The following is a 27382-nucleotide window of genomic DNA, read 5'->3' on the forward strand; positions in this document are numbered from 1 at the left end:
AGCTAGGTACTGTGGTGTGAGTCCTCCAAGGCCTGTGAGGTTCCCCCAAGTGGCAGTGTTGAGCTGTTGCATCTGTTGTGCCAACTGCTGTTGTAAACGCCTCTGCTCCTTATCCTTTTGGGTATCAGCAAACTTCACCACTATAGGCGAAGAGCAGCCCTATGATTGGACAGATTGGAAAAGAAAGACGTTAAAATCACACACATTTACATGATTCTACCTTGACATGTTCTTACCATATTTAAATCCATTTGAAATAACCTGAAATTATTTCTGAAATTATGCTTATTAATTATTATTCAACTATTTTTAAAATGTGGCTCTTGAAAAATTATTAATTTCCTTTCTCTTTTCACTGAACTTCTTTCCTTCCAGATCTTTGTGTATGTTCAACTATCTGAGTGCCCCTGGAGAGACAACAGAATTTATCAATGCTCTTTAATTAAGCTTCACGGTTCATGTGTTTTAAAGATGGACTTGTCTCTTTCTTTTCTGTCTGTTTTCAAGTAATAGCCAAAGACACTAATGGACATAAACAGTGCCACATGAATGAAAACAGATCCCCTATTTTTATCTAATTTTGAAACTGTTTGCTTTCAGATACAAACCTCAAGATTTGTTGTTTTAAATTTACAGAACAGTGTAGCATCATAATGATTCTAGTTTACTTTTGGCAAATGGATTGGAACATTCCATGATTTGTAGAAACCATCTGTCTTTGAGTTTTATCCTGCGGCCCATCGTTGTAGTGTCTGAGTCTCCCTCCATGCCCTATCCACTGTCATGCCAATTTCTCTTCTACCCCCAATCCGAGAACCATGTTGGGTGCCTCAGATCCAGAAATACAGCAGGATTTTAGACACAATTTACAGTGTGAAATGGGGGTTTATATCTAACCAAACTCATCCCATGGCTACTCTCACTACACTGTGAGCTTCTTCAGAAAAGTTTCTATTCTCTATTTCTGCAAAGAGTAGCCATATCCTTTCTCTCCGAGGAACCTCACAATAGGACAATGATAGGAACATTCACAATCAACAGACAAAATGATGAAATAAGCCACAGTAATAATATCTTTTGTGTGAAGACCTCCCATCAATACCATTCCTTTAGAATTATCATCTTAGAAAATGATCACTTGAGATGTATTATTCCACCCCCAATACCTTGCTTGTATATTTCATTGTAAAAATGTCTTTCAATTTTTCAGTGAATAAAAACTGAGATACACACTTCAGCAATTGAATAAAGATTACGGAGGAGTCCGCTTGGTATACAATTGCCTCTTCTCAGTGATTTTATACTAATATTAAAATCAAGCTCTTATTATTTTTTTTTAAATTGAAATATTTTTCCAGTTTAGCTAATAAAAAAAAGCAAGCTCGTATCCCATTTCAGATTGGCTTTGGTGGTATTAGGCTAAGCGTGGTGATAGTTTACTGCTTGCTATGTGTACATACGTGTAACTCTTAGGTCTGTTTCAAAGGAATATAAATGAATTTCAAAATGAAGGAATAGTATATGGCTGTTCCAGTACTCAGCTCAGCAGCTCAATACTCAGTACAACAGCTGATATCATATATATGAATGCTGAAATGCCAGAAAATTGTATAAAAACAATATCTCTGCAATTTAGGAATCTAATATTTTTTCCAATTTCTGCTCTTATTTCATCATTTTCAAAGGAGCAAACATTCTGAATATTGAAATTATATGTAGCAAAATGGCTCTACATGAGAAAAATGTTGCTATTTATTCCATGTTAACAAATTAGTGTCTCCTGCTAACCCTCCATTTGAGTGATTTTTTAAAAAAAATACAAAAATGAGGTAGAAAAGCAGAAAATGAGGGCAGCGATAATGGCTTTAAAAATGAGTTGCTTAAACCAGGATAGAGACTAAAAGACAAAGAGCAATAGGAACATTCATTATTTCCAGGAGACACTTGCTCTTCTGAACATGAACATTCTCATCATTTTGAGTCACTTTGAAAAATACATTTTAGTCAATGATGTGTGCCAAAGAACTGAAAATAATGAAATCAGAAAAAAATAACTTCAGTGGTTCAATTGAAACTTGATTGCATAATACATAATCTTCCATTTTAAATGTCTTTTTTTTCACTCATAAAACATGAAATCAAAGTGCCCAGGGGCAATATTATTTCAGAGAGTGTCCAGATTTCATAGCGCCTCTCAAAAGTCAACTTTTTATCGTCATAGCATTAACATTAATAACCAAGAGGCAGGAAATGCTTTTGAATGTTGACCAGAACAATACCTTCTTTCTGTCTGGAGAGGTACCCCCCATTATTCAAGCAGGTATGGGGTATCTCCTACCTCATTATTTTATGGCTGCTTTTTATCTCTCCTTCTTAACGGGAAGCACTGCCTATGTACCTTTCCTTCTGCTGGCAAGATAGAACATGCAGACTCCTATTGGTACCATGCCATGAATTGGTGAGCTGCAAGGGCTGCGCCACCTCCCACAAAAGAGTAAGCACATCAGTTCTGCTACAGATCTGAGCCCAGACGACATCACGATGCTAAAGTCCAGGATATTCTGAACCGCCCTGTCAGTTTCGGATCTTATGTGTACCCTAATTATAGGTGCAGATTCTCCAACCTTTAAGGCTGTTGAATAGTACTTTCCTCTGAGAGTAGCTATTTATATAGGGCTAAACTGTGATATACTTCCTCACGTCAAACAATTGGATTACCTGTGGCATAAGGTACTATTCAACATAAGGAAGTATATCACAATGGGGCTTTGTTTGAAGTATGGTACAATACTCAGCACATGAAAGGGAGAATCTGACCTTCAATGATTATTTCATTTTACAACATCCGCTGACTGAGGGTGATTCATGTAAAACTCATTACCCTAGACCAAAAATACATGGGAACACATGGAAAATACACATCAAAACCACAGCATTATTAACAACACTTCTGTTTTATGTGGAACCAAAAAGTAGCAAAAATATAGCGACCCAAATTAATGGGGCAGTGCATGGCAGAAAAATAAAAAGAAGCATTATTTCAATGAACTAAAATGTCACTTTTTATTCCATATATAGTGTCATAGTGCACAGTAAAATATATTAGGTAATAGCAGCTTCCTAGTGAAGATAATTTCAATAATTCTGATTTTTCTCAGTGGCAGATTCTCATCTAACACTGTATATTCAGAGTCTATAAAAATGCATTGCACTGAAAAGAAAAACACATTGATTATAAAATAAACTTAACCAAAGTCAAATGTGATGTTTGGAAAGACAGTAGCTTTGCAATGCCAATATCATTACTGGAAGAGTACAGAAAACAGTTGACATTTCCATGCACTGTCTCTTTTTTTCCCTCTGTCTTTCCCTTCGCTCATTACACAAAGCAGCTCAACGACATGACGCAATAATGATTGTTTAGTACCCAGCATGCTTTGGGAGACTAGAGCATTGCAAAGAAAAATTACTTGAGAAAAAAATTGAAAGGCCCTCATTTAAAAAGAATAATAATTAAAAAAAAAGAAAAGAAAAGAAGAAACAAATGCACATAACATCAAAATGCCACCTCCAAGAAAATCATCAGTACACAAAGATACGGTATACATAATACAGTATAACATGCACTCTCAAATGATTAAACTAGAAGATCCAGAATAAGTAAAGGCTTAGTACTCTTGTGAGACCTTTTGTGCAAAATTCTGAGACCACGACATAAATCACAGACTAAAAAAGCTGAGACCACCAGATGAGCTTTGGCAATGCGATAACTATGCCGATAAGTGGATCTTACCCTGAAACTGTAGTTGCACCAAGTAAGTAAAGTTAAAGCTTCGTGTTGCTCATTATTAGAAAGCATGATGCCGTTTTTAGGGAATAAAAGATTGCTGCTTGTACAGAGCCTGGCATGGCAGTGCACTGCAGCTAGTCCAGCTCTTCAATGTGCTCTGACATAATTAGCATTTTTATTGGCTACATAAAGTAGAAGAAATTATATTAACTTAAAAAGAGATTCCATATGCAACCCCCCCCAAAATTCCCAAACATATGCACTAGGAACTTGGCATGGCCAGGTTAAAAATCTTTTTTGAGCCTTTTCCCAGAGTAGCATAAACTTCAATGTTTAAAAATCTAATAAAGTGAGGCTTTTTTGTTTTTCTTTAAGTTAAAAGATAATTCAGTCCCCACATGTTTTTATTTATTGATTGATTGATGATTATTTTCTATTGAATGCCACTGGACGCATTATAAAAGCAATGCTTGGGTTCAACCCAGAGATCTTTTTACTTGTGTTTCAAGATCATTCGGAAAAATAAATGTCATGAAAAGAGGTAGAGTGAGTTTTGTGAACGTTTAAATCTGTGAGATTGTCATGTGGCTGATCTTCTCCAGGAGACCATGGCTTTACCATTCACAATCATTTGCACAAAGAAAACAAAGAAAGGGCAGATGATACAGTACTGTACCTCCATGGTCTGAGACTGGTGCATGGCTTTGATTGCATTCTGTGCCATTGCCCTTGTAGAAAATGTAACAAACGCACAGCCTGTGGGAACAAGGGGACAGGGAGCAGGAAAGACAAAAAACAACAAGACAAAAGGATTGGACGCTTGTTAAACCAACACAGTCTACGAGAACGGCCACAAGACGACACTGTTCTCAGTAGTACATAAAAGTAAACAACTCCTCTAATTTATTTATCAACAGTGCTGACTTGCTAATCTGACCATAGATGAAAGAAAAAAATTAGATTGGTGAGGGTGGGAGAAAAGGGTTTGGAGGTTTTTGTTTTGTTGTTGTTGAGCCACAGGGTTTGAAATAAGCAAGGCTTGTTTGTATGCTCTAAAATGTAAAGTTTGGATTGTATATTTTAATCCCTTCCAAAGCATGCATTAGCAGCTACCTGCTATTTTTTTTAAATTTATGGCTGGTTTAAAATAAACTGCCGGCATCACTGGCAATTAAGTAGAAATGTAAAGAGCTCATAATGCCACTGGTAAATTTCATCAAGATGGTGTGAACACAAATAAGAATGAGGAAAACATGTATTAAATGCTTTGAAACTAAGTGCCAGAAGACCCAGTGATGCTGCCAGACCAAATTCAGTAATCCAGGTGGAATTTAAATATTTTTTAAAAATGAATTTTTCAAATAAAAATCTTTACGAGTTTTGTTTTTTTGAAGTCCTGATACTTAAAGGTACAAGCATAATTCTTTGATCGACAAAAACTATGACCTCCTTCAAATATACTGGGGCTGTATGTGTGTGTGAATAATTGAAAACCACTTTTTCCCTTTTAAATCATAGAAAAAAAATAGCTCAGTGCCGGAGCTGTTTCCCCCTGCTGGCCTCCCCTTTATTGCTACTCATACCAATACTGGCCATGGTGTAGGTCAGGTTTAGTAGCGCACGGCTCACTGCCCTTTTAACTAATAAAAACACGGCCTTCTGAAATTTACATTTTATTCTTCTTCATGCACCCTTGGGCATCTTAAAGAAAAAGACTGTGAAATTAATGCAGATTCAGGCTGATTTTGTAATAATACCATGGCACACTAAAAGCTTAGCTAAAGCAACACAGACTTATTTCACTTGTGATCTCTAATGACTTTAACAGTGCATTGATTTTCAGCTCCCTTAGCCTTGCACAGTTTGAACTTAGGTTTCAGAGAATAATTTAGTGTTCCACTCAATTTCCTCAAAACATTATTATTATTACTACTTAAAAGATTTCCAAATGAAGCAAATCTAAACACAGAGAGGCTGAAGCATATTGTCATTTTAGAGCTAAGGCATGAAAGCTATGTTCTGGCACCAAAAATGTAATATTGTTGCCCCTGTGGCCAATGGGCAAAATAAACCATTTTGCAATCCAGCAGGAAACAGATTGCTTGGTTTATATAAATCAATTTGTGAGCCATAAAACATCTTTTCTCTTTTGATCTGTATGTACCTGGTAAGATTATCAAGTCAAGACTGTATTAACATTTTAATCAAACAACAGTAAGAGAAAGCAATGCCTGATCATTACCCAAAAGCACTACATCTAGTCATGAAAATAAAGTCAATGCATTTTTGCATCATGCGGTAATTTTTTAAAGAAAAAATATAAAATCCCTTGATACAAGGGAAACTAATCCACTATGTATCTTACTGATAGATTAGCATTATAAATTTTAAAGTTAGAATTATTTATGCAGATTTTACAGTAGTGTTGCACTACTTTATATATTTCTCAGATAACAGAACAGCTGATGATGTTTTTTTATTATTTAGACACATTATATTGCTACTACTGTTATCCAGAAAAAAATTTTTGTCAAAGAAAATAATTTCACAAACATCTTTCTATAAGGCATTCTAGACAAAATGTGTAGTAGAATGGTAAATAAGCTACAGTACCTCTGCTAGATTCCATATTGATGCTGTGCACTAAAATTAAAGAGGCCCAAATTTACCATCAGTCTCAAAGTAATCTCTCTTAAAAACATTATTCTTATTATTAATATAGGAAATAACACTAAGCGTTTTCATTTCTTATCTTGTGACTTCAATGGGGGAGAGAACAAACTATTAGAGATATATTGGGGGAAAACATACAGAGCTTTTGATAATATTGCGTTGAATGGTCAAGGAACCGTTTCATTCACTTCCCTTGCTCTTATTATCCACAAGCTTGTACCATAGTGACAATTACCAAGTGGAGGTTAAGAATGCAAAAGAACCATGTAAAATGTCAACAAGAATCAATAAGACACAGTTTATGCATTTATCACAATTTCTACCCAGCAGTACAGCTGTAAGTAACTTACTGAGAGATGTTGCAATTAGCAGGTCTCAAAAGAAAATTGAAGCAGCAGACAATTAAGCTATGTGGCCATATAGATGGAGCAGATTACGACCTCCCACCCCTCACCTCCCTCCCTCCCTGCTCATTTCCTTTTTAACCGCAAAGCTAAGTCATTGGGGGGCTTTCACTGCCAATATTATGGCAAAGCCTCCCTCTTCACTCCCAACCCAAGTTCATTTGAAAGGCTTCTAACTGTTATGTTCTGGCATGAAACGATTTTTATAACAGTAAAATACCATATATGGAGCTATTCATTTAAAGGAAACTTGTTCCCTGTGAAGCCCATGACGAATGTGTGTGCACCCTTTGCTCTATTCCAAGAAGCTCAAAATCATCCTATAGAGCGAGGGAGGCTGAATTACATTTCCATTATGGTCTGCGGGGTCAGGGCTACAAAATTTGGTCCATATCCTACCCACAATCCACAGCAAATTTCCAACTGATAACCACTGGCCAGTTGTGCATATGATTACCTGATTTGCACAAATAATTGTGGGCACAAATTAAGTGTGCAACTGCACTACTAAATTATTTGAAAACCTGGCCTTTAAAGTGTCATTGTTAGAATCAGCACAACATTGAGATGAATGAGTTCACAGCTCTTTCCAACCATTGTTTCAGGATAAAAACAATGTTTTTATATATAGCTATATATCTATATCTCTATAAAACTTTCCTTCTGCAAAATCCAAATCTGCCATGCTGGGGATGCTGCCGTGTGAATGGTAGGGATTACTCCTTTTACATAGTGTACAATCAACCTGTAGAATTCATGGCCACAGGTGGTTATTTGAGATACATACAGACAGCTTTATAACCATTAATAACACTGTAGCTATGCATGTTAAGATAAGACTAATCAAATCTCATGCTTCAAGAAGGATTTCCACAGCCCCTCACCTCATCATATAAAACACTGTATAATTGCCTAAGGCAAGGAGCATGCTTCCTCTGAAGCATCAGGTATTGGACATTGCCAAAGGCAGCATGGTTGGACCTGATGAACCAATTCTCTGATCTGCTATGGCAAGTCCTATGCTCCTTAGATGGCCTCAGCAATTCTCTACTACAAATAGGAGCAGTGGAGCTCAGTTGGGGGGCAGAGGGGAGGGTAGATGTAAGAGAGGGAAGAGGAGAGGAAAATATAGTAACAAGAACATGAAGACACAACTTTTTGTTGCCAAGACAACATGGAAATTACTTCCCCTTAAATCACCGAGTGAGTATCAACAAAAATCATTTTGTAAATGTGGCCAACCTGTAATTCACCTTGCAATTATTTGTTATCTCTACTTTCAAAATGTCAGGGATCACTAACAGAAAAGAAAGGGGGTGAATTTCACTTATTTCTGTAAGGCTGCCTTCCAACCTGCTAGAACAGATAGATCGACTGGGGAAAGGTTTCTTAAAGTAATTTTCTCCTACTGAGGGAATCGGAGGGAAGCAGGTTGCCCTGCCACAGTACAGATTTTGGAAACACATCTATTACACCGGTCATCTCCATTGAAAGGATATCTAAACTCAGATGTTTTGTCTTTTCTCACAATTACAACAGATTTTAGAGAGAACTGGCAAACCTATCACCAATACATCTCTAATGCCTCTCCCCTCTCTCCCCTCCCCAAATACCAGGAATCTCTGCTCCAGGATGATTTTCAAAAGCGCTAAGTTTTGGCCTAACTGTGCTCCCATTGAAGTAAATGATGATTTATTTAGGCCACCATTGATATCCTTTGGAGCTGCCACCCCAGAAGCATATGCACAGTACTCCATAAGAACGTCTGTACAACCTTGAAAAAGACTTGTGAACGACATAGGAAGCAGAACATTTTCAAACGTGATTTCACCTAAATAAAACTAGCCTGTTTTTCAGAGAACCCACAACTCCCAGTGAAGTCAATGTGAGCTGTAAGGACTACAGACATCTATGAATCAGATCACTTTTACTTACGTGGCTAAAGGTGGAGTTACATCAAATAAAGAATCAAATTTATTTAAAAATATCTCAGTGGCTTTTTATCAATCTACTATTTCGTGACCTAGAAGAAATTTTGAAAGCTAGATAAGAGACTGGGATACTCAATTCCCATTAAATGTTGTTTTCAAAATCTCGGCCTCTGGCTATACAGATTGCGGTCTGGTGATTGTATTTTGCCTTTCCAAATTCCAAGTTCAACTGGATACAACATTCTTCTTCACTTCTTCTCCTAAATGATAGGGGTGTTGTGTCCAGTCGATCAGCTGCCACATTTCATCCCAGAGGTGAGTGTACATCAGTGACTGTTGAAGCGATCCCTGAGCGCAGCCTATTTAAATTTGTAAAGTGCTTTGGCGTCTCTGGGAAGAAAGGCACTATAGAAACAGAAGACATTGTTAAAATGAAAACTTACAAGCAATTTGGAACAGGTCTATAAAAGGAAAGGATCTATTCACATCCAGTTGGGGGGAGGGATAGCTCAGTGGGTTGAGCATTGGCCTGCTAAACCCAGGGTTGTAAGTTCAATCCTTGAGGGGGCCACTTAGGGATCTGGGGCAAAAATTGGTCCTGCTAGTGAAGGCAGGGGGCTGGACTCAATGACTTTTCAAGGTCCCTTCCAGTTCTAGGAGATTGGTATATCTCCAATTATTACCTTTATTACCTTAATTATTTCTGGCTGGGTTTGCACAGGAGTTTTCCATGCCTAAGAATTCCTCTGGTTCACACATTAGTGTGTTTCATTAAACATAAAACTTGGACAAGTAGTATACTGTAACCTGTACAAGGGGCCATCCTAATTAGGCAACCTTCCATCTTAAGAGACCACTCCAAAGTATCCCCAAATGTACTGAGTACAATTATGCAACATATTTATTGTAAGACAGAAAATAGTTTATGGCATAGATAAGAAGGGGATGGATCACTTGATGATTACCTGGTCTGTTCATTCCTTCTGAAGCAGCTGGCATTGGCCACTGTCAGAAGACAGGTCACTGGGCTAGATGGACCATTGTTCTAATCCAGTATGGATGTTCTTATATTCTTAGATTTTTGGTATGCCCCTGGGTAGTTGCTTACTGGAGGGATTACTCTATGTTGTTTTCTACAGATCTGTAGCCCTGAGCATGAGTGCAGAAAGCATGAGAAAGGATGGTGCAATGATTAGGCAGTTAGCCTAGGACTTGAGAGATGGGTGCCACTCCTTGCTCTACCACAGAATTTCTGTTTGACCTTGGGCAAGTCACTCAGCTGCTCTGTGCCTCAGTTCCCCATCTATAAAAACAGAGCTGATAATATTTCCCTGTTGTGAGGCTAAATATATTAAAGATTGTGAAGTGCTTTGAGATCCGCTGATGAAAAGTTCTACATCAGAGCGAAGTAGTATTATTACTATCTCAGCTCAAATGAAAGAAGGGTTTTGGTGAAAGATGTTGGACCGAGAGCCCTGGAAATTGAAGCCATCTCTTTCTACATATCAGAGACACAGCAAGGTAACAGCAATGTGCACTTCCCACAATGCTCTGTCAATGTGCTGGAATCTTGGCCTTGAGTGGCTTTATTCACCTAGAGGTCAGAAGACAGGTTCAATTTCTCATTCCCATTGTAATGGCAAAAGGAAAAAAAAATCCTTGGGAGAAAATCCTCTGAAAATCAGAATCCATGAAGGTGTCTCAAAGTTGGATACCCCAAATCACTAATGATGTTGGAAAACGTAGGCCCCAGTAGTTGGAATTTACATAGAACCAAACTAGAGTTAGACCCACACTGAAGACCACTTTCCATTGGCAACCCGAGTGACCCACTTTCTAGAAATGGAAAGTTTTGTCAGTTATTGTCCTGCTTCAAGCCAATCTTTCTAGAGAAAGAATGTTGAAAAGATGTAATGAGGGCAAATTTGATATTTAGCTTTGTCATGGAGCAGCTAGAGAAAGAAGCTTGGGGTCTTGGTGCCTCAGTTTTATTCCCCCTCTTCTACTGACTTCCTATACAGCCTTAAGGAGATCATTTAAAATGACAGTGTGTTGAAAAGACATTCCCCCCTCATGAAACATTTTGAACTCAAAATTGTCATTTGAAATCTTTCATGGGAAAAGTTTGATTAGAATTTTCAAGTTTGATTCAAATCAAACATTTCCTTTGATTCAGTTTTTGATTTTTTTTTAAATTTCAAATGTTTGTTTTTGCCCTTCTCTCTTAATTTTCTGTTTTGACAAAGAATGCGACAGCATGAATAACGTCTAGTTTTTTTTGCCCCTCATTCCCTACTCCCACATGCTTTTTCCTCCTAATTTATCAAAACTTCTCCAACTTTTGAAAAGTTACATGGTGGCAAAAGGACAAATGAAACTGTAACCTTGCCAGAGTTTTCAACAACCTGAAAAATGGCAGAGTGGCAAACCTGTAGTATAAAGGGCTTTGAAATCCTCATATAAAAGGCACTATCAAAGCCTTCCTTCAAGAAGCTGAACATATAGTCTCAATAGTGTTGTCTCCCACCCCATGTAGACTGAGGATATGTCTAATTAAAAACCTGCAGCTGGCCCAGGCCAGCTGACTCAGGCTCGCAGAGCTCCGGCTAAGGGGCTGTTCGATTGCAGTGTAGACATTTGGGCTCAGGCTGGAGCCCGAGATCTAGGACCCTGTGAGGGGGAAGGTCCCAGAATTCAGGCTGCAGCCCCAGCCTGAATGTTTACACCAAAACCAAACAGTACCTTAAGCCAGAGCCCCGTGAGCTCAAGTCAGCTAGCATGGGCCAAGCCATAGGTGTCTATCTGCAGTGCAGACATACCCTTAGGAGTGCCAGGCTAGCCATAAACCCAGATCACCTTCAGGGGTGGCACATTATGTTACTTCAGCCTTGCAAAGCTGCTCTGAACATCAGTCAGAAAATCTCCTGTTCCAGGCATAGAAACTAGTCACCTGTTCTTTACCATAAGTTGGGGTGGCCAACCTGTGGCTCCAGAGCTGCATGTGACTCTTCAGAGGTTAATATGCGTCTCCTTGCATAGGCGCTACAGATGCTAACTTTCCAGTGCGCTGGGGGGTGCTCGCTGCTCAACCCCCTGCTCAGCCCCAGGTCCTGCCACCACTCCACCCCTTCCCCCAAGGTCCCTGCCCTTTCCCCTGAGCCTGCCATGCCCTCGCTCCACCCTCCTCCCCACCAGAGCCTCCTGCGCACTGAAAACAGCTATTTGCGGAGGGCGGGAGGCGTGGGGAGGGAGGGAGAGGCACTGATTGGCAGGGCTGCCGGTGAGTGAGAGGTGCTGGGTGGGGTTAGTGGATGGGGAGCTGCTGACGTATTACTGTGGCTCTTTGGCAATGTTCACTGGTAAATTCTGGCTCCTTCTCAGGCTCAGGTTGGCCGCCCCTGCCATAAGTGATAATGCAAAAAATGAACAATGCTATTTTGCCCTTTTTTCTCTTTTTTAAAAACACACAAATGAACAATTCCTACTTACTGCAGATGAATGGAATTTTGCAAAGCTGAATTTCTGCCTGATCGGGGGCTGATTCCCACACCATTCCTATCTGTTCTTTAAAACAGACATTCCCTATTACCAGATTTTTAACAGCACTCTAAGGGCAGGTCTACACTAAGGGCGGGGGTCGAACTAGGGTATGCAAGTTCAGCTACGTGAATAGCGTAGCTGAATTCGAAGTACCCTAGTTCGAACTACTCACCCGTCCAGACGCCGCGGAATCGAAGTCCGCGGCTCCAAGGTCGACTCTGCCACTGCCTTTTGCAGTGGTGGAGTACCGGAGTCGACCGCGGCGCTTCCGGAGTTCGAACTATCGCGTCCAGATTAGACGCAATAGTTCGAACTCCGAGAAGTCGAACTCACCGCGTCGACCCGGCTGGTAAGTGTAGACTAGCCCTAAGCATGCACTTGCCTGACTTGCTTAATATTGTCATGTTGAAATCAGACAAACAAGACTTTAAAAGCTGTGGCAATATGCATTTAGAGACCTTATCAAATGCACATTTTAGATCTAACTGTCTTTACACATACTTAGCAGGTTCGTCCAATGCATGCTCTTGACCCAATTGACTACAGTGTCTGTTATATAAATCTGTACTTAGCAATACATCTCTGTAAGTTGCTATATGGAGCTCCTGTGATAAAGATAAGAGGATTTTATTATTATTATTATTATTAACTAATACTACTTAGCAGGAATATAGTGATTTTGACCTACTGATCTCAAAGCACTTTACAAAGGTACAGTAGACCCTCAGCATTATGAACACCAGAGTTACAAACTGACCAGTCGACCACACACCTCATTTGGAACTGGAAGTAAGCAATCAGGCAGCAGCAGAGACAAAAACAAATACAGTACCATACTGTGTTAAGGATAAAATGCTAAAAAATAAAGGCAAGTTTTTTAAAAATTTGACACAGTAACGAAACTGTGCTTGTTTCATTTAAATTAAGGTTAAAAGCAACACTTTTCTTCTGTGTAATAAAGTTTCAAAGCTGTATTAAGCCAATGTTCAGTTGTAAACTTTTGAAAGAACAATCATCACATTTTATTCAGAGTTACAAACATTTCAGAGTAATGAACAACCTCCATTTCCAAGGTGTTCGTAACTTTGAGGTTCTACTGTAAATGGGAAAACTGAGGCACAAGAAGAGATTAAGTGAGTCTCCTGGGGTCACACAGAAAGTCAGCAGCAGAGCTGGGAATCAAACTCAGGTTCTTTGGGCTACCATTTGCATGTTCCATCCACAAGCTGACAGCTGTCTGTGTTGGCAGTAGTGTTCTGGTAGACAGATCACAGGGCCAGGAGATTTGGGTTTCTTTAAAAAGTTCATAGATTTCTGGAAACCCTTTTCAATAAGTGATTTAAAACCTTAATCATCCCAGTCAGTTCACTTTTGCTTTGACATGACAATGGGGTGTAGTGCAGGACATCAACAATGGGAATTTTTAAAAAAGTGGTTTAAGCTGGAGGCTGAATCCCTCTACCCGTAGAACAGATACAGGAAAGGTATTGGCAAGATTCCCTATGCAGTCATATGAACCTGAGTTGTAGTGGTGAGAGAATAGGACAGTCTCCATATCCCTCAGTCCTCAGGTTCACTGCTTAGACAGTCAGTTGTGTTTTCTTATTCTTAAACAGACATCCACCAACTGGGAACTGTGCTCCACATCAACTCACTAACTTCACATGGGCTGTGAAACAGTCATCAGATGGTAATGACTTTTGGCCACTATCTACTCACTGTACCTAGGTTGCAGCCAAACCAGGTACAGCTGGAAAAAACAAACCATTTTTCAGTTGCAGGAGCAAAGATCAGTGGGAATAAAGTGACTAAATGGAGACACTAGAAAGGTCATTTAAAATACATTGCTCCATCACTGAAACTTTGTATGATGTCTTTAGGCTACTTTTACACATGAGTTTCAAACAGCTGGCAATACAAATTTGGAGTGGAAATGCGGATGGACCTTTATCTACAGTGGCAGAATAGGTGTGAATTTATTAGACCCATATCTACTCTTGGCTTGAAACTACACTATCAACAACCAGCTCAATCTCTCTGTCTCCTTATCTAAGCACCTATATCACACTCATCACAGAGTGTTACCTTTTCCTTTACCATTGTAGACAGGCATTCTTTTTCCTGTTCAAACTGTGAGGTAATCCTAGGTCTACCCTACAACGTTATAGTCTAACGTTGCTATACTAGCAACAAAAGTGTTGCTACTCTTCCGTGAGCAGGTTCCAAAAGCTGACGGAAAGCTTTCATTCCTTACTAAGAGAAAAATAACAGCCAAAACTGAATTGTTCTGCCTAGCACTCTAGTCAGTAGCTGTCCTTTGGAACTGAGAATTCACATCTGTTAATACTAAAGATTCCTTCCCTAACACATTTTACATAGCTCCAAAGTTTGCATAAATACCAGTAAATGTGTTTTTTCATGCTCTTTATTTCTGAGGTATCATGATATGCTAATTTTTAAGGCAAGCTGATTGAGAAGAAGATGAAATAGTCAAGCTGTGGGCTCTTACACATGAGAAGAAAGATGGTGTGGGGAATTTAACATACTGGAAACAGTAACATGAATGAGAATCCATTTAAATGTTGGAACTTGTTGCAGGATTTAATTGTATTAATTTTCCTTCTATTTTTAAAGAATCCGATTTGGGTTCTATGCCACACAAGATTCCTCCCACCCAAAGCTCTCCTGCAGCACTTCAGTTCAGTTCTTCAACACTCGGCACTTTCCCAGTGCTTGGTTTTCTCTCTTGATCTGATGGTTTTGTGACGTTGACAAACATCTGCCTGGAAACTGGGCTGTAGCATGGGTGTAGAAAGCAATTCAAGTTTCACAGGCAGGAAACAAAAGAGCCTGGTATCATATTATTGTGAGTGACTGTGAGAATAAACTCAAATATTAGAGAAGCTATAGCTCCGCTAAGCCAATACATCCCAATACCTGTTTGAGTGTGACGTACCTGGAACACGCTCTTCGGTCTCCAAAGGTGAAAGCTTTGCACATTAACCTTAAACTACTACAACATCTGCTCAATGGGCTACACTGCAATACTCAATCAATTTGCAACTGGCGATAGCAATTGCCACCTATTGAGGAATAAAAATACCCCCATCCTACCCTTTCCGGTAGGCTCTCGTGATCTGGGATTATGATGGAAAACCTCTATTGAACAAGATTTGGGGAATACTTGGATACCCACTACCTGGCTTCCGCTCCTAAATTATGCAGAGGCGTCAAATAACTCTTGTAAGACTCAAAGACTTGATTCTCTAGTTTATAATCTAGTCTAAATATTGAAATAGTTATCCAGCAACTCCCCACTGCAGGTTTATTTTCCTGTGGCCAAGATTTAAAAAATAAATAAAAAGAATATCTAAAGTTAGACTCCTAAGCCAGGATCATGCAATTTCTTGACAGTCATGCAGCTGTGGGATGAGAGTCTAAGTCCATATAATTGTAGGCCCTGATTTTCCTCGGCCAACTCTCACAAACAGAACATATGGTTTTCCATTAATTTACAGAGCATTTTTTCAGTGAGTGATTTTTTTATCCTTATTTACATGGAGATGGTACGGCCCCTGCTTACCACCTTCACAGATGACCTACTGACACCCAGTTCCCAACCTATTCTGCTGGACTTTATATCCATTGTGGACAAACCGCTGCTCAGAATAATTTTTTTAAAAAACCACAAGTGGCTGCACATATAGAAACCAAAGTCTAAAAGAAACAATATGCTTCAGAAGTTAAAAAAAACCCCACAAATTATTCTGTGTTTTGAAAATGTAATAAAATGCATAAACTGTGATTCCTATGTACTTTTTTCATGTTTGGAGGGGGAAAAATATCCAAAACAGAATGATTGAGTTTTGCTTCTCCTTAATAAAATTAACAACCCCACATTTTAGAGTATTTCTTACTCCCTGTGTCTTTAAATTGTGGTAGCTGAAATTATGGCACTGTTCCCCTAAGGCTGACAAGCTTGCCCTGATCCTCTTCCGAATTCAATTCCATATGTCATTAGCTGGTGGGAAGGATTGTTCTGTCTGAGTAATTCCAGGTCAATACAACAAAGGCTTAATATGCAGCAGGGGTCATTGATATAGATCTGCTTTTCTTTTTATTATATATTTTCAAGAGCCTTTTCCAGGTACAAAATGCTATATGCTGCATATATAACGGGGTGGAGGAGTGGGGTGATCAAGTATCAAAGTCTGCATTGCACTTAATTTCCAACCCAATAAAATAGGAGTCTGGCATGTGGTCCAGAACTTGGGTCTTTCATATGACTGCACTATGCACTGCAGTTTGGCACGCCTGCGCTGGCTCTAATTGGACCTAGGGACTTGAGCTAAGAAAGCTCCCTTTATGAGTTCTGTCTGGGCAAAACTCTAGGAGTTAACCCCTTTATTCCAGAGGCAATACAGAGCCACATTTTACATATGGTTACAAAGAATGCAGGGGTAGAGGGATACTATAGCATGGACCAGTTTGCGTGGCTCCAGGTGCCATAAACTAGTCATTTGTTTTCCCTGGTACACAATACGAGTGTGTGTGTGTGTGTGTGTGTGTGTGTGTGTGTGTGTGTGTGTGTGTTGGGGGGGGTCTGATTTTGTGGTAGGGAAAATAGGAGATGTCAGGGTTCAACGGTACCTTTTCAATCTGACAAACAGCGCGATAACACAAGTTAATATGTTGGCACTGAGACCTTTCTGACATTTGAAATAAAAGGTGATAATTTCAGTCACTGTGAAAAGTTCATGTGGGTAACTCCGCCACGTGGGACATATTACAGTGTAGCCTCTCGCTGCAGACAGTGGCTACATCTACCCTGACTGTGACATATAGCTCCAATTAGCACTTAAGGAAAGAGACTTTCTAGACTGCACACTCACCTCGGCTCAGCCCGTCAGGTCCCCGAAGAATTCGGCATTCTTCTATCTGGCCGAATGGAGAAAACATCACCCTGATATCATTCTCATTACACTTCTTCGAAACCATTCCTATGAACAATTTTCTGTCTTCCACAGCTAGAAGATAAAAATAATGAATGAGCAAAGGCCATTTCATCTTTTTCCTGTGATCAATGCTTCATTACCACATCAAACCAAGCTCCAGTCATGTGAGTCTGGCTCTGCAACTGAAGACAAGTCCTAAGGCAAACACTTTATATTTTCAACCCTTCCCCCTCTTCCTCCCTGAATCTCTCTCTCTCTCTTTTTGTGGGTGCTATTGTCATATTAGTTGCATGAATAAGACATTTTTCATCCCCCTCCCCATCATGATTTCTAAGGGAAAGAAGCATCCTGTGTCAGAGACTCAAGATATTTTTGCATAGATTCTAATTTGAATATGTTCCCTCACTCTCCCCCACCCCATCTCCCAAATGTATGAAAGGAAGCAAGACAGGCAGCGGGTGGCGGTGCGAAGTGCACATAATAAAATGAGTTAATGAGAAATACTCTGCAAAAACATTCTTATATGAAAAGGATCCTAGCTTTCCATTTCAACCAGCTGTAATGCATGGCACTCAGAAGCAGGTTTGTAGTGACTGCAATGGAAAGAATAATGCATTAAATTTTCCTCTCTTTTCCCATAATGACACAGTAGTCTCTCTTCAAATGGACACAATGTATGTTCCAGGGTAGCACTTCAACAAGGGGAGTGCATATTACTTTCCAAAAGCCAAATCTTTTGATTGGTAATGATGTTGAGTTTGCAAGAATACAACAGGCACTTTGCCAAAGAGATCGGTAGATTACCTCTTTTTATATCGTCCACACGGCCAGCGTAAAATAGGTCGTTCTAGCTGGGTGTGTATGCTGGCTCTGAAGTTTAACAAAAGCTCAAGCCATACACTGGTGTCAAAGATGGAATAAACTGCAATAACCCCACTCCGATCTGGAAGACTTAATGCTAACTCACAATCTCCCCTATATTAAAAAAAAATCGAAGGGCTTATTATGTGGTACATATAATGCTCCTTTCTTCTGCTATTGAAATGGCATGCAAATCCAATTCACTGTTAATGAGCAGATTGCCAGAATTTTGCAGGAAGCAAAGACAGACGGAAAGCTTTATTCCAGAGTATCTGTGGTGCACTTATTTATTTCTATTGTGCAAATTATTTTTTTAATGAAGTATTTTCATTTCTGTGCTCATGAAAAATGAATCTTCCTTTGCACTCTGACCCACCCTGCATGTATTAACATGTGTTTGTCAAACTGAATAAATTGCAGCTGAGAACGAAGAAACCTATATATTTTCCATGGGATTTTACTGGTATTGACACTTTTAGAGCTCTTAACATAATTTCAGCGATAAAAACAGAGGCTAATGTTTATTGAAGACAGAAGGGGTATTTGGAGTAATTTTTTTTTAACTGGGTAGTACTTCTTTAGTGAATGGTTAAGAAAGGCATTCTGCTATTTTACACAAGCAAGCATAGAGAAAATGCATTTTCCAGAACCCCAAAAGCTAATGGAAATGCTTTTTTTTTTCATTTTTTTTTTAAAAAGAGAACTTAGATGTAGGTTGGGTCTACGATAGTGCTCGATAGGGCATGATTGTTTTACCATTTATTACATCTATGATTACATATATTAATCAATTGTTCATCCTTTATAAGCAGAACCATAATATAAAGTGCGACCCATATTTTTATAGGTATTTGTACTATGAACACCCATTTTACAGATGCTGAAACTGAGACACAGAGAAGTCACGTGGCCTGTCTAGAGCCACATGGTGATTGAGCTCCCAGCTCCATGCTCAATCCTACAAACGACACTGCCTCAGCCAATTAAACAACTGCACTCTAGCCCCAAAGGGTGTCCCATTTGCTCCTGCTTACAGGGAAGGGTGAAGACTTTTTATCTTCCAGCAGAAGATAAAAAAATAAGGGACCTTAATGGATGCAGGGGATCTCTTCCTCCAGCCTACAAAGAAAAGCGGAAGATGCTACTCTGCCAAACAGCCACTTAACTTCCCCTCCCCCAAAGTCAAATGCTAAGATGTTTGTTAATTTTCCAGACACTAGCAGATGACAAACTCCCTACTGGCCTCCTTCACTTTCACTAGTAAATCTACAAATATGCCATTTAACTAAAACGATTTTGCAGGTTTTCAGCTGGAGGGTGATTTTATAGTAAATTAAACACCCAGCTCCCGTGTACTGTACATCTTCAAAATGCACATTTCAAGGAAAATGCTCAGTGTACAGAAGACATATTGGTAGGATGACATGCCTCATATCCAATGCTGTTTGGTACTGCTGATCAGTGGTAAACTTATAAAATTACAAATTTCTTACTTGGCTAAATGCCTAACCACGCAGTATGTTTAAAGGAGCACTGCCAAGATGAAGGCGCCTATGCAGTTTTTACTCTGTTGTAAGGCATGATATCAATTTAAAACAATACAATATACTTTCATGCAGAGAAAGGCATGATCTATTCCTATCAGCATAGGATGGGAGCCACAAATTCCTGGGTTCTTACACTGATTATCTCTGTGCTCTTGGGCAAGTTACTTAACCTCTCTGCCTCAGTCTTTCCAGTATGAACAAGAAGTGTTGTGGGGATTGATAGTTAAAGTGCTGTGAGGACTACAGGTCATTGGCAGGGGAGTGGGGTTCTCTACAGTAAAACTGGAGGCAGCTCACAGATTTTGTCTGTGTGGCTGGCAGTTTCACACTTTCAATTGGCACAAAACCAAACACCTTATCCCTGCCCCTTCCCCTGCTCTCAATATTCCCCCTCCCTCTGTGGCTTGCTCTCCCCCACCCTCACTCATTTTCACTGGGCTGGGGGAGGGGGCTGGGTTGCAGGAGGGGGTGAGGGCTCCAAAAGGGGATGCGGGCTCTGGGGTGGGGCCAGAAATGTTGCAGGGAGTTGGAGTGTGGGAGGGGGTGAGGGCTCCGGCTGGGGATGAGGGGCTGGAGTGCAGGAGGGAGCTCCAGGCTGGGGGATGGGGCTGAGAGACTCAGAATGTGGGAGAGGGCTGCAGGTTGAGGCAGCAGAGTTTGGGGTGTGGGAGGGGTGAGGGCTCTGGGCTGGGGCCGGGGATGAGGAGTTTGGGGTGCAGGAGTGGGCTCCAGGCTGAGGTCGAGGGATTCGGAGTATGGGGGAGGGGCTGGGGTGCAGGAGGGGGTGAGAGCTCTGAGGTGGGGCAGGGGATGAGGGGTTTGGGTTCAGGAGGGGACTCCGGGTGGGGGGAGGGGAAGCTCAGGGCTGGGGCGTGGGTTTACCTCAGGTGGCTCCTGGTCAGCGATGCTAAGGCAGGCTGCCTGCCTGTCCTGGCTCCATGCTACGCCCTGGAAGCAGCCAGCAGGTCCGGTTTCTAAGCAGGGCGCCGGGGACAGGACTACACAGCACGTGCTGGTCTCGCCTGCAGGCACCCCCCCCCCGCCAGCTCAGAGCTGGTGCTTGGGGCAGAGGCAGCACGTGGAGCCCGGTGGGCCCCCTACCTAGGAGCTGGACCTGCTGGCCATTTCCGGGGTGCAGCGCGGTGCCCCAGGACAGGGCTTTTAATGGCCTGGTCGGTGGTGCTGCCTGGAGCTGCCAGGTCCCTTTTCTACCGGGTGTTCCAGTCGAAAACCAGACACCTAGTCACCCCACTTTAACCATTAGAGGTTGCTGTGCCACATACAGGGCCACCCGGGGGGGGAGCAAGTGGGGAAATTTGCCCCATGCCCCAGGCTCTGCAGAGGCCCCCACGAGAATACAGTATTCTATAATATTGCAACTTTTTTTTATGGAAGGGGCCCCCAAAATTGCTTTGCCCCAGGCCCCCCAAATCCTCTGGGCAGCCCTGGCCACATATGTTACAGGTTAGCAGGTGCTCAGAGTTGAGCAGAGCCCCAGAAATGGTGCACGCAGCAGGCAGGGCCTGTAACCGGGGGTGGGGAGGGAGTGCGGGGAACAAGTGAGGCAGCCACCCAGGGCGTAGAGCCCTGGGAACGGAGAAATAACTAAAAAACCGGTGGGGGGGGAATATGCTTGCTCACCCCAGGTGTTAAAATGCCTAGTTGCGGCACTGACCATGGGACCAGGCCTCCTTCCTCTGATCTTGACAGCAGTGGCCTCACCTCCCACCACAGTTCAGGAAAGTGCAGAGTTAATGGAGATAAGACCCCAGAGGAAGCCCCATCCTATGCAGGTTAGACACAGGAGCTCCTGTCCATCCCATGCAGGGGTGGACAGAAGCAGTTCAAAATTCAGAAGACAGATAAAAAAGCACGATTTATTTATTTAAATCACCTTTTTGGGGGAGGGGTTCGTTCTGATGCATGGATTTTGGACTCAGTACTGCTGTCTGGCTGCTTTGCACTATTTTGGCAATGTAAAGCAGATGTAACCTGATATATAACCAGCCAGTTAACAAATGTATAGCTGCTTTGCACTGCCGGAGCAGGACAAAGCAGCTAGAGTGTACCGGTGAATCCAGCCCTGTAAATGTACATTGGACTCAATCTTGAAGCTGTGTCTGCCTGGGTGGAGCCCTTGAGGAGTCCCACTGAAGTCACTGCATTGCAGTAGAAAGGCATTAGTGTCTCATTTTTACACTTCATTCAGTTTGCCTGGACAGTGAAAACTGACTAATCTTTTTTCACTTCTCAGTTCCCAGCCCATCATTTCAGTTATGGATTCTCATATGTTAAAACCAAGGGGCTGTGCTTGGGATCACAGCACTACAGGAGAATGTTTAAACAATTAAGTAATGAAAAATGCTATTAAGGTTTGCTAAACTTCTCTCTTTCTTTCCTGAAGCTAAAATTCTATCGTGACAATATGTGACAGTGTCCCCTTAAGTGACTGAAGCTATCATATTTAAATATATCTAGAACACTGTTTCCTTCTCAGAATAAGTTGTCCTCTCCTTTAAGCCAATCAAGTAACGGTTAATTATTTAAGTACAAATGTTTTTTCCCCCTGGAGGGAAGGAAAAAAGATTTTTTTATCCTTATTTGTAAGATGGCGAAAAGCCCTAGTGTACAATCTGTCAAAGTCACACCTGGATCTGGAACTGCCTGAATTAATTAACAACTTTTCTATGTGTTAGTGCTGGCATATGGCATTTAATTACTGCTTCCAAATCTGCAAGTTTCTCCACTTAGGATTTCAAAACCATTTCTTCACCCTTTCAGTGAATCAGAAAGTAAGTCCAGGATAATGCAATGGAGAATTTTTCTTGGTTTCCCCAAAGTCTTGGCATTTTATAAAAATGGTCATATACTGTCCTCGGGATATCTGTCCTGAGGTCCATCATTAATGAGATATGTACAGGAGGACAGACTAGAAGATATAATGGTCTCTTCTGGCCTCAAACTCTATGAATTTATGAGCACCGTATACTGCATACTTCATCTTTTCAAAGGAAGAACTTTTAGGGAGGGTACGTTTATCGGCTAATTATTTTAAGTATCCTCCAGTGAAAGAAATTCATTAGCACTAAGGATGCTGCTCCATTTGCTCTAGCTGCAGAAGGCCCTGGGTACCATGAAGCTGATTACATTTTGCTGCATCTGCATAGGAGGAGATAGGACCTGAAGGCCAGTGTACGGTCATGCTCTGCAGAGGCCCACCTTCACCCTTCATACAGAGGGGTGGAGAGCAAGTCTGGAGGCTGCTACCCATATTCACCAGCCATTCTACACTGCATAGGGGGACACAAAGGCTGAGAATGCCCTCAGACTGTAGAAGTGGCGAGGTGCTGCTCCACAGCTATTCCATAACCAGGCATGTGCGGGAGATGTCTGTACCACATCACTCCTATAGAGGTCTCTGACTCAAACTTGGCTTCTGGAGGTTGATATGAGGATAAGTCAGCAGAGGATTGGCTCTTAAGTGACACATAAATCACAAGGGGGGGGTCACAGTTCAGAGCCACTTCATGCAAGTGCACACAAGTCTGGTCGCTCATCCAAACCCTCTTGCATCTGGAAGTCTCACAAGAAGCACGTGTGAAAGTCACTGTGCTTTCTGCTTCCAATTGGGGCAGAAATTCCCTTCCCATAATATTTGGGCACTGCAAGTCAAGCCCTGGAATTCAGAAGTGAGCAATTGTTTTTTAAAAAAAGGACACTAAACAGAACATTGCAAAGCCTTCATACAAATTTTGGTTTTGAGTCCAGAACTGGGCAAACTGTTGTCAGACCAGATCATCCAGCTTAATAGGCTTTTCAACACTGTCACTCAGCAAATACTGAGTCTTAGAAATCCTGTAAAATTACCAAGGGAACATCAGAGCCCATATCAAGCTTCATCGGGTTTCATCAGCCCTACAGAGAGGTTGGTAAACTCAACAGAACTTCAGTCTGCGCTTGCTATAGTTCTCGTATGTCTATCTATGAGCTACTTGGAACTTTTGGTCAACAGGAGTCTTCAAGCTCTTTGAACTTTTAGAAGTTCTAGTTACCAATAAAACCTTATTCAGTTCTGATGCATCGCTTCCCATGGTGAGAGAACGAATGGTTCAAGAACTCCCCACAAATGCTCAAACACTACCCATCACAAAGACTAACCCACCTTGGTTAGCTCTTTATCTCTTCCCCAGACCTCTCTCTCCTCCTCCGGAGCTCTTTTCACCCTGCATGCCCTGCTGATGGCATACTGTTTCCTTCCAGTGTGCCATTGGCACAGACACATGCCCTTCTTTAGCTGCTGGCACAGTGGCACCCGGAAAACAGATACCAGCTGTTCCTCTGCATTGCACCACTCTGCCCCCCCCAAGCTACCAAACCTCTAGCTCACCTCCCACACCCTGGCTCTGATCCCACTTCCTGTATCTCTAAGGTGCTACGCTACATTCATCACCATAGCGGTAGCTTTCCTCTCCAGCTTCAAACAACAAAGAGTTCTGAACATTCTAAATGTGCATGTGAAAATTAGACATTGTTTGCTTTTCTTCAGAAGATTAATCTAAAGGAGGCCATTCCACCTGCTTACTTTCCTTTGGTCAGTTGGGACTTCTGTGCCTTCTCCCAAAATCTGGAAAACGTTTGGAGGAAAAAAAAAGCAACTTAGCTGTATTTAGGGCTGGTGAAAGGTGTTGGAGAATGCCTTGGAGAGCAAGGCATTTATGCTTGGCACCGGTTCAGGCATTGCAAAATTCCCTACAGTGCTTTGCCAATGTGCTTGAGTCTTGTTCTGGGAGGACACGGTCTAGGGATGAGGGGGTTCATTTTTGGTCAATTCTCTGTTGCACTTCTATTCTGTCCATGAGATTTTAGAGTGAAATTTACCCTATGTAGAAGGGCGCATACAAGGCTTACGCTGGACTTCATTAGTTCATGGGGTCTTATGTAGTACCCTTGCAGAGGAGGAAAAAAAATCGGCCATTGAAAGCATGATCAATACTTGGGGTGGAATCCTGGTCCTTGTGAAGTCAGTGACAAAACTCCCAGTGACTTCAATGGGGCTAGGATTTCACCCAGTTTGCATACTCAGACTACTTGGCCTTTCTGTTGAGCATCCAAACAAGGGTGACGACTCTGTGCTAGTGGTGAGTGCTTTTTTGGTTTATGTTATGTGAGCACCTCTCCAAAAGAAGAGCAAGTTTCCTCATTTCCATTTCCATCAGGGCCAGCCCAGTTCCGCTGTGCACCTGGCCAGTTTTTAAAGACGTCCGCAACGTGGAAAGGAGCACAGTACAAAGTTTTAAGTTCCTTCTAAACTTTAGTCTGTGGAGAAGGCTAAAAATGGGAAGCAGTACAATTAGCAAAACCTTGCGGAGAGATTTAGAGCCCAATCATCATTTACATTTGCAGATATGTAGATCTCTAAGTGCATGGCTTCTGCCCTGATTACTAATTAATGAGGTGCAGAGATGCCTGTTGGAAGGCACTGGCTCTGATTATGTCAGCCTTATGGGGAAAAGAAGCTCTTGCAGTCTAAGAAGGAAGGTGATTTCTTTAACATATATTTTAGTAAATTATAGGAATGAATCAAGGGGGAAAAGATGTATAGATTTTTTTAAAACAAAACACACACAGGCAGCCCTACCATCAGATTGTCTAATGCCTGGAATACGCAGATCTGATGTATTTTATAGATTTAGCACACTGTATATTTTGCACATCATATATATTCCTTAAGTCAATAACCTATATTTTGAATAAATATTATTGTCATAATATTTATTTGAGAGAGGTCTACAGTACCCTACCTAAAACAAAAGTCAATATGGGTCTCATAATTAAGAGCAAACATCCAGTTTGATTTTAAATTGAGCCTAGAATCAGAGTAGCATCCTTATTCAGGAAGGGTGTTTAGACACATGCTTAACTTGAAGAATATACCTAAGTCCAATTCAGACAGTGCTAAACACTTTCCTGAACATGGGACTTTCTCTTTCCACTCCCATGTTATTTTAATCTCAGACTGTTATCAGCATCAGATGTTACTGATCGCTAAGAAACTCCACAACTACTGTCAGCAGGATACCAACAAAAGACAAGCACAACAAAGCCATGACACAGAGAAAGCATAAGGAAGAGAGAAAAGAACACTTCCTCCCTTCTTTAAACTGAAGATAAATGGGAATTAAAAGCAGGTCAACATTTTTCAGCACCTCTCAGCTATAGGGACACTTCTTTAAAAGGTTTTCGCTATTTTAAGAGAAAAGCATAAGCCATACCTTGCATTTGTTTTTTAAATGAAAAGAGACACACACACACATATTAAGTAGGAAATAGGATAATCACTTACCATTGGACTTTTCACTATCTGCGGGTTTCATCTGAATAGGATGATGCATCTAAAAATATAAATAAAAAGACAGTAAAGCAGGTTAGACAGTCACAAAGTCAAGCATTTTACTTTTATTGGCACTGCTGACTTTAGTTGCTCAGGGGGCTAAAACGATACACGATCAATATTAAACAGGCTGGCAAGTCAGAAAGATATAAATCTCAAATGATACCTTAATATTGGCTTTTAAATGAAAGTAAAATGTTAAAGGAGTATTTTATAACCAGCAAGTTTAAACCCCCACAATTTATTGGGCCCACAGGACTCATATAAACTTTAATTTGTTGTATTTAGTTTCAGAAGACCTCTCAAGTTACAGCCCTCGCTGGTTTATGGCATGCGTGATTTCTGTTTTACCAGCTTATAACAAACTCAAGAAAAGAAAAGTTAACAACTAGCAGAACAGAGACAAAATTCTAAAGTAATCTAAGAACTGCCAGGCAGCAACTGAAACCTACACGTCTTGATTTGTTTGGTTTAACAAATGAACTTTGGTTCGTGATTAAGAAGTGTGTGACAACAACTCATCCAGTACCAAAGGGGAAAAGATCTGTGATTCCCATAGCTGTTGCTTGCTTAGTGAGTGGCCTTCTCTTCAAAACACTGTAATCACTCATTCACCAAGCTGCCCTTAGGATGTGGCTACAATCCTGGTCTCATCAAAACTCCTAATGCACTTTTCTTTTTCAACCTGTTTCTGAACAATAAGCTAATTCCTGTGTGTAGCGTTATATAGCAATTAACGCACTGTGTTGCACACAAGGACAATCTACAATCTCGCATTGGAACGGCGGACTCTGCCTTTCGGAATGGGGCGCTGCACCACGTCACTCCCCTGCAGCTACAAGACTTTTGATCTGAAAACACATTACAAACCGGAGCCTTTTCTTTTTGTTTTTTACACCTTCCCCCAAATCTCCACCATGCACTCGTTTCTTAGCACAGTGCAAGCACATGACAGCTGTTAAGAGGATATCTCTGATGAGCTTGCAGAGCAATTTCAGTGTACAAATTCCCACTGCACCTCGGTGGTCATTTCTTATTGCTGCTCTCAAGCCTTAGGCACTGATCCTGAAAATTGTTCTGTGGGGAAAGACACCTGAGGTCGCATAGAGATCTACTGACTTCAGTGGGGCTCTGCACATGCGCTGGGACCTTAAGATGCAGAGCTCATTGAAAGATTGGGGCCATAGACTTTTCTCCAATAATTCCTCCACATTTCAACATAGGCATGTTGAACGGACTGTATTATTATTGCACTCCGTGAACGCAACAGGGTTTGCGCTGCCTGAAACC

At 41.1% G+C, this 27382-nt stretch overlaps 1 protein-coding gene across 29 annotated transcripts in view; it reads right to left on the minus strand.

Annotated features, from left to right (window-relative positions):
- Nucleotides 1-27382, minus strand: part of CELF2 (CUGBP Elav-like family member 2) — a 440299-nt gene that overhangs the window by 56719 nt on the left and 356198 nt on the right. For 19 of the 29 annotated variants that reach the window (XM_039519503.1, XM_039519472.1, XM_039519478.1 and 16 more), the window contains 5 exons: nt 26045-26093; nt 17231-17365; nt 6404-6433; nt 4467-4546; nt 1-159 (listed from right to left, as the gene is read on the minus strand). In XM_039519503.1, coding sequence (XP_039375437.1) covers nt 1-159; nt 4467-4546; nt 6404-6433; nt 17231-17365; nt 26045-26093 — 453 coding nt within the window. The remainder of the gene's footprint in view (nt 160-4466; nt 4547-6403; nt 6434-17230; nt 17366-26044; nt 26094-27382) is intronic. The other 10 variants (XM_039519496.1, XM_039519494.1, XM_039519495.1 and 7 more) reach the window with 1 other exon arrangement.

This window comes from Mauremys reevesii, linkage group 1 (genome assembly GCF_016161935.1).
Source record: "Mauremys reevesii isolate NIE-2019 linkage group 1, ASM1616193v1, whole genome shotgun sequence".
Taxonomy (NCBI): Eukaryota; Metazoa; Chordata; order Testudines; family Geoemydidae; genus Mauremys; species Mauremys reevesii.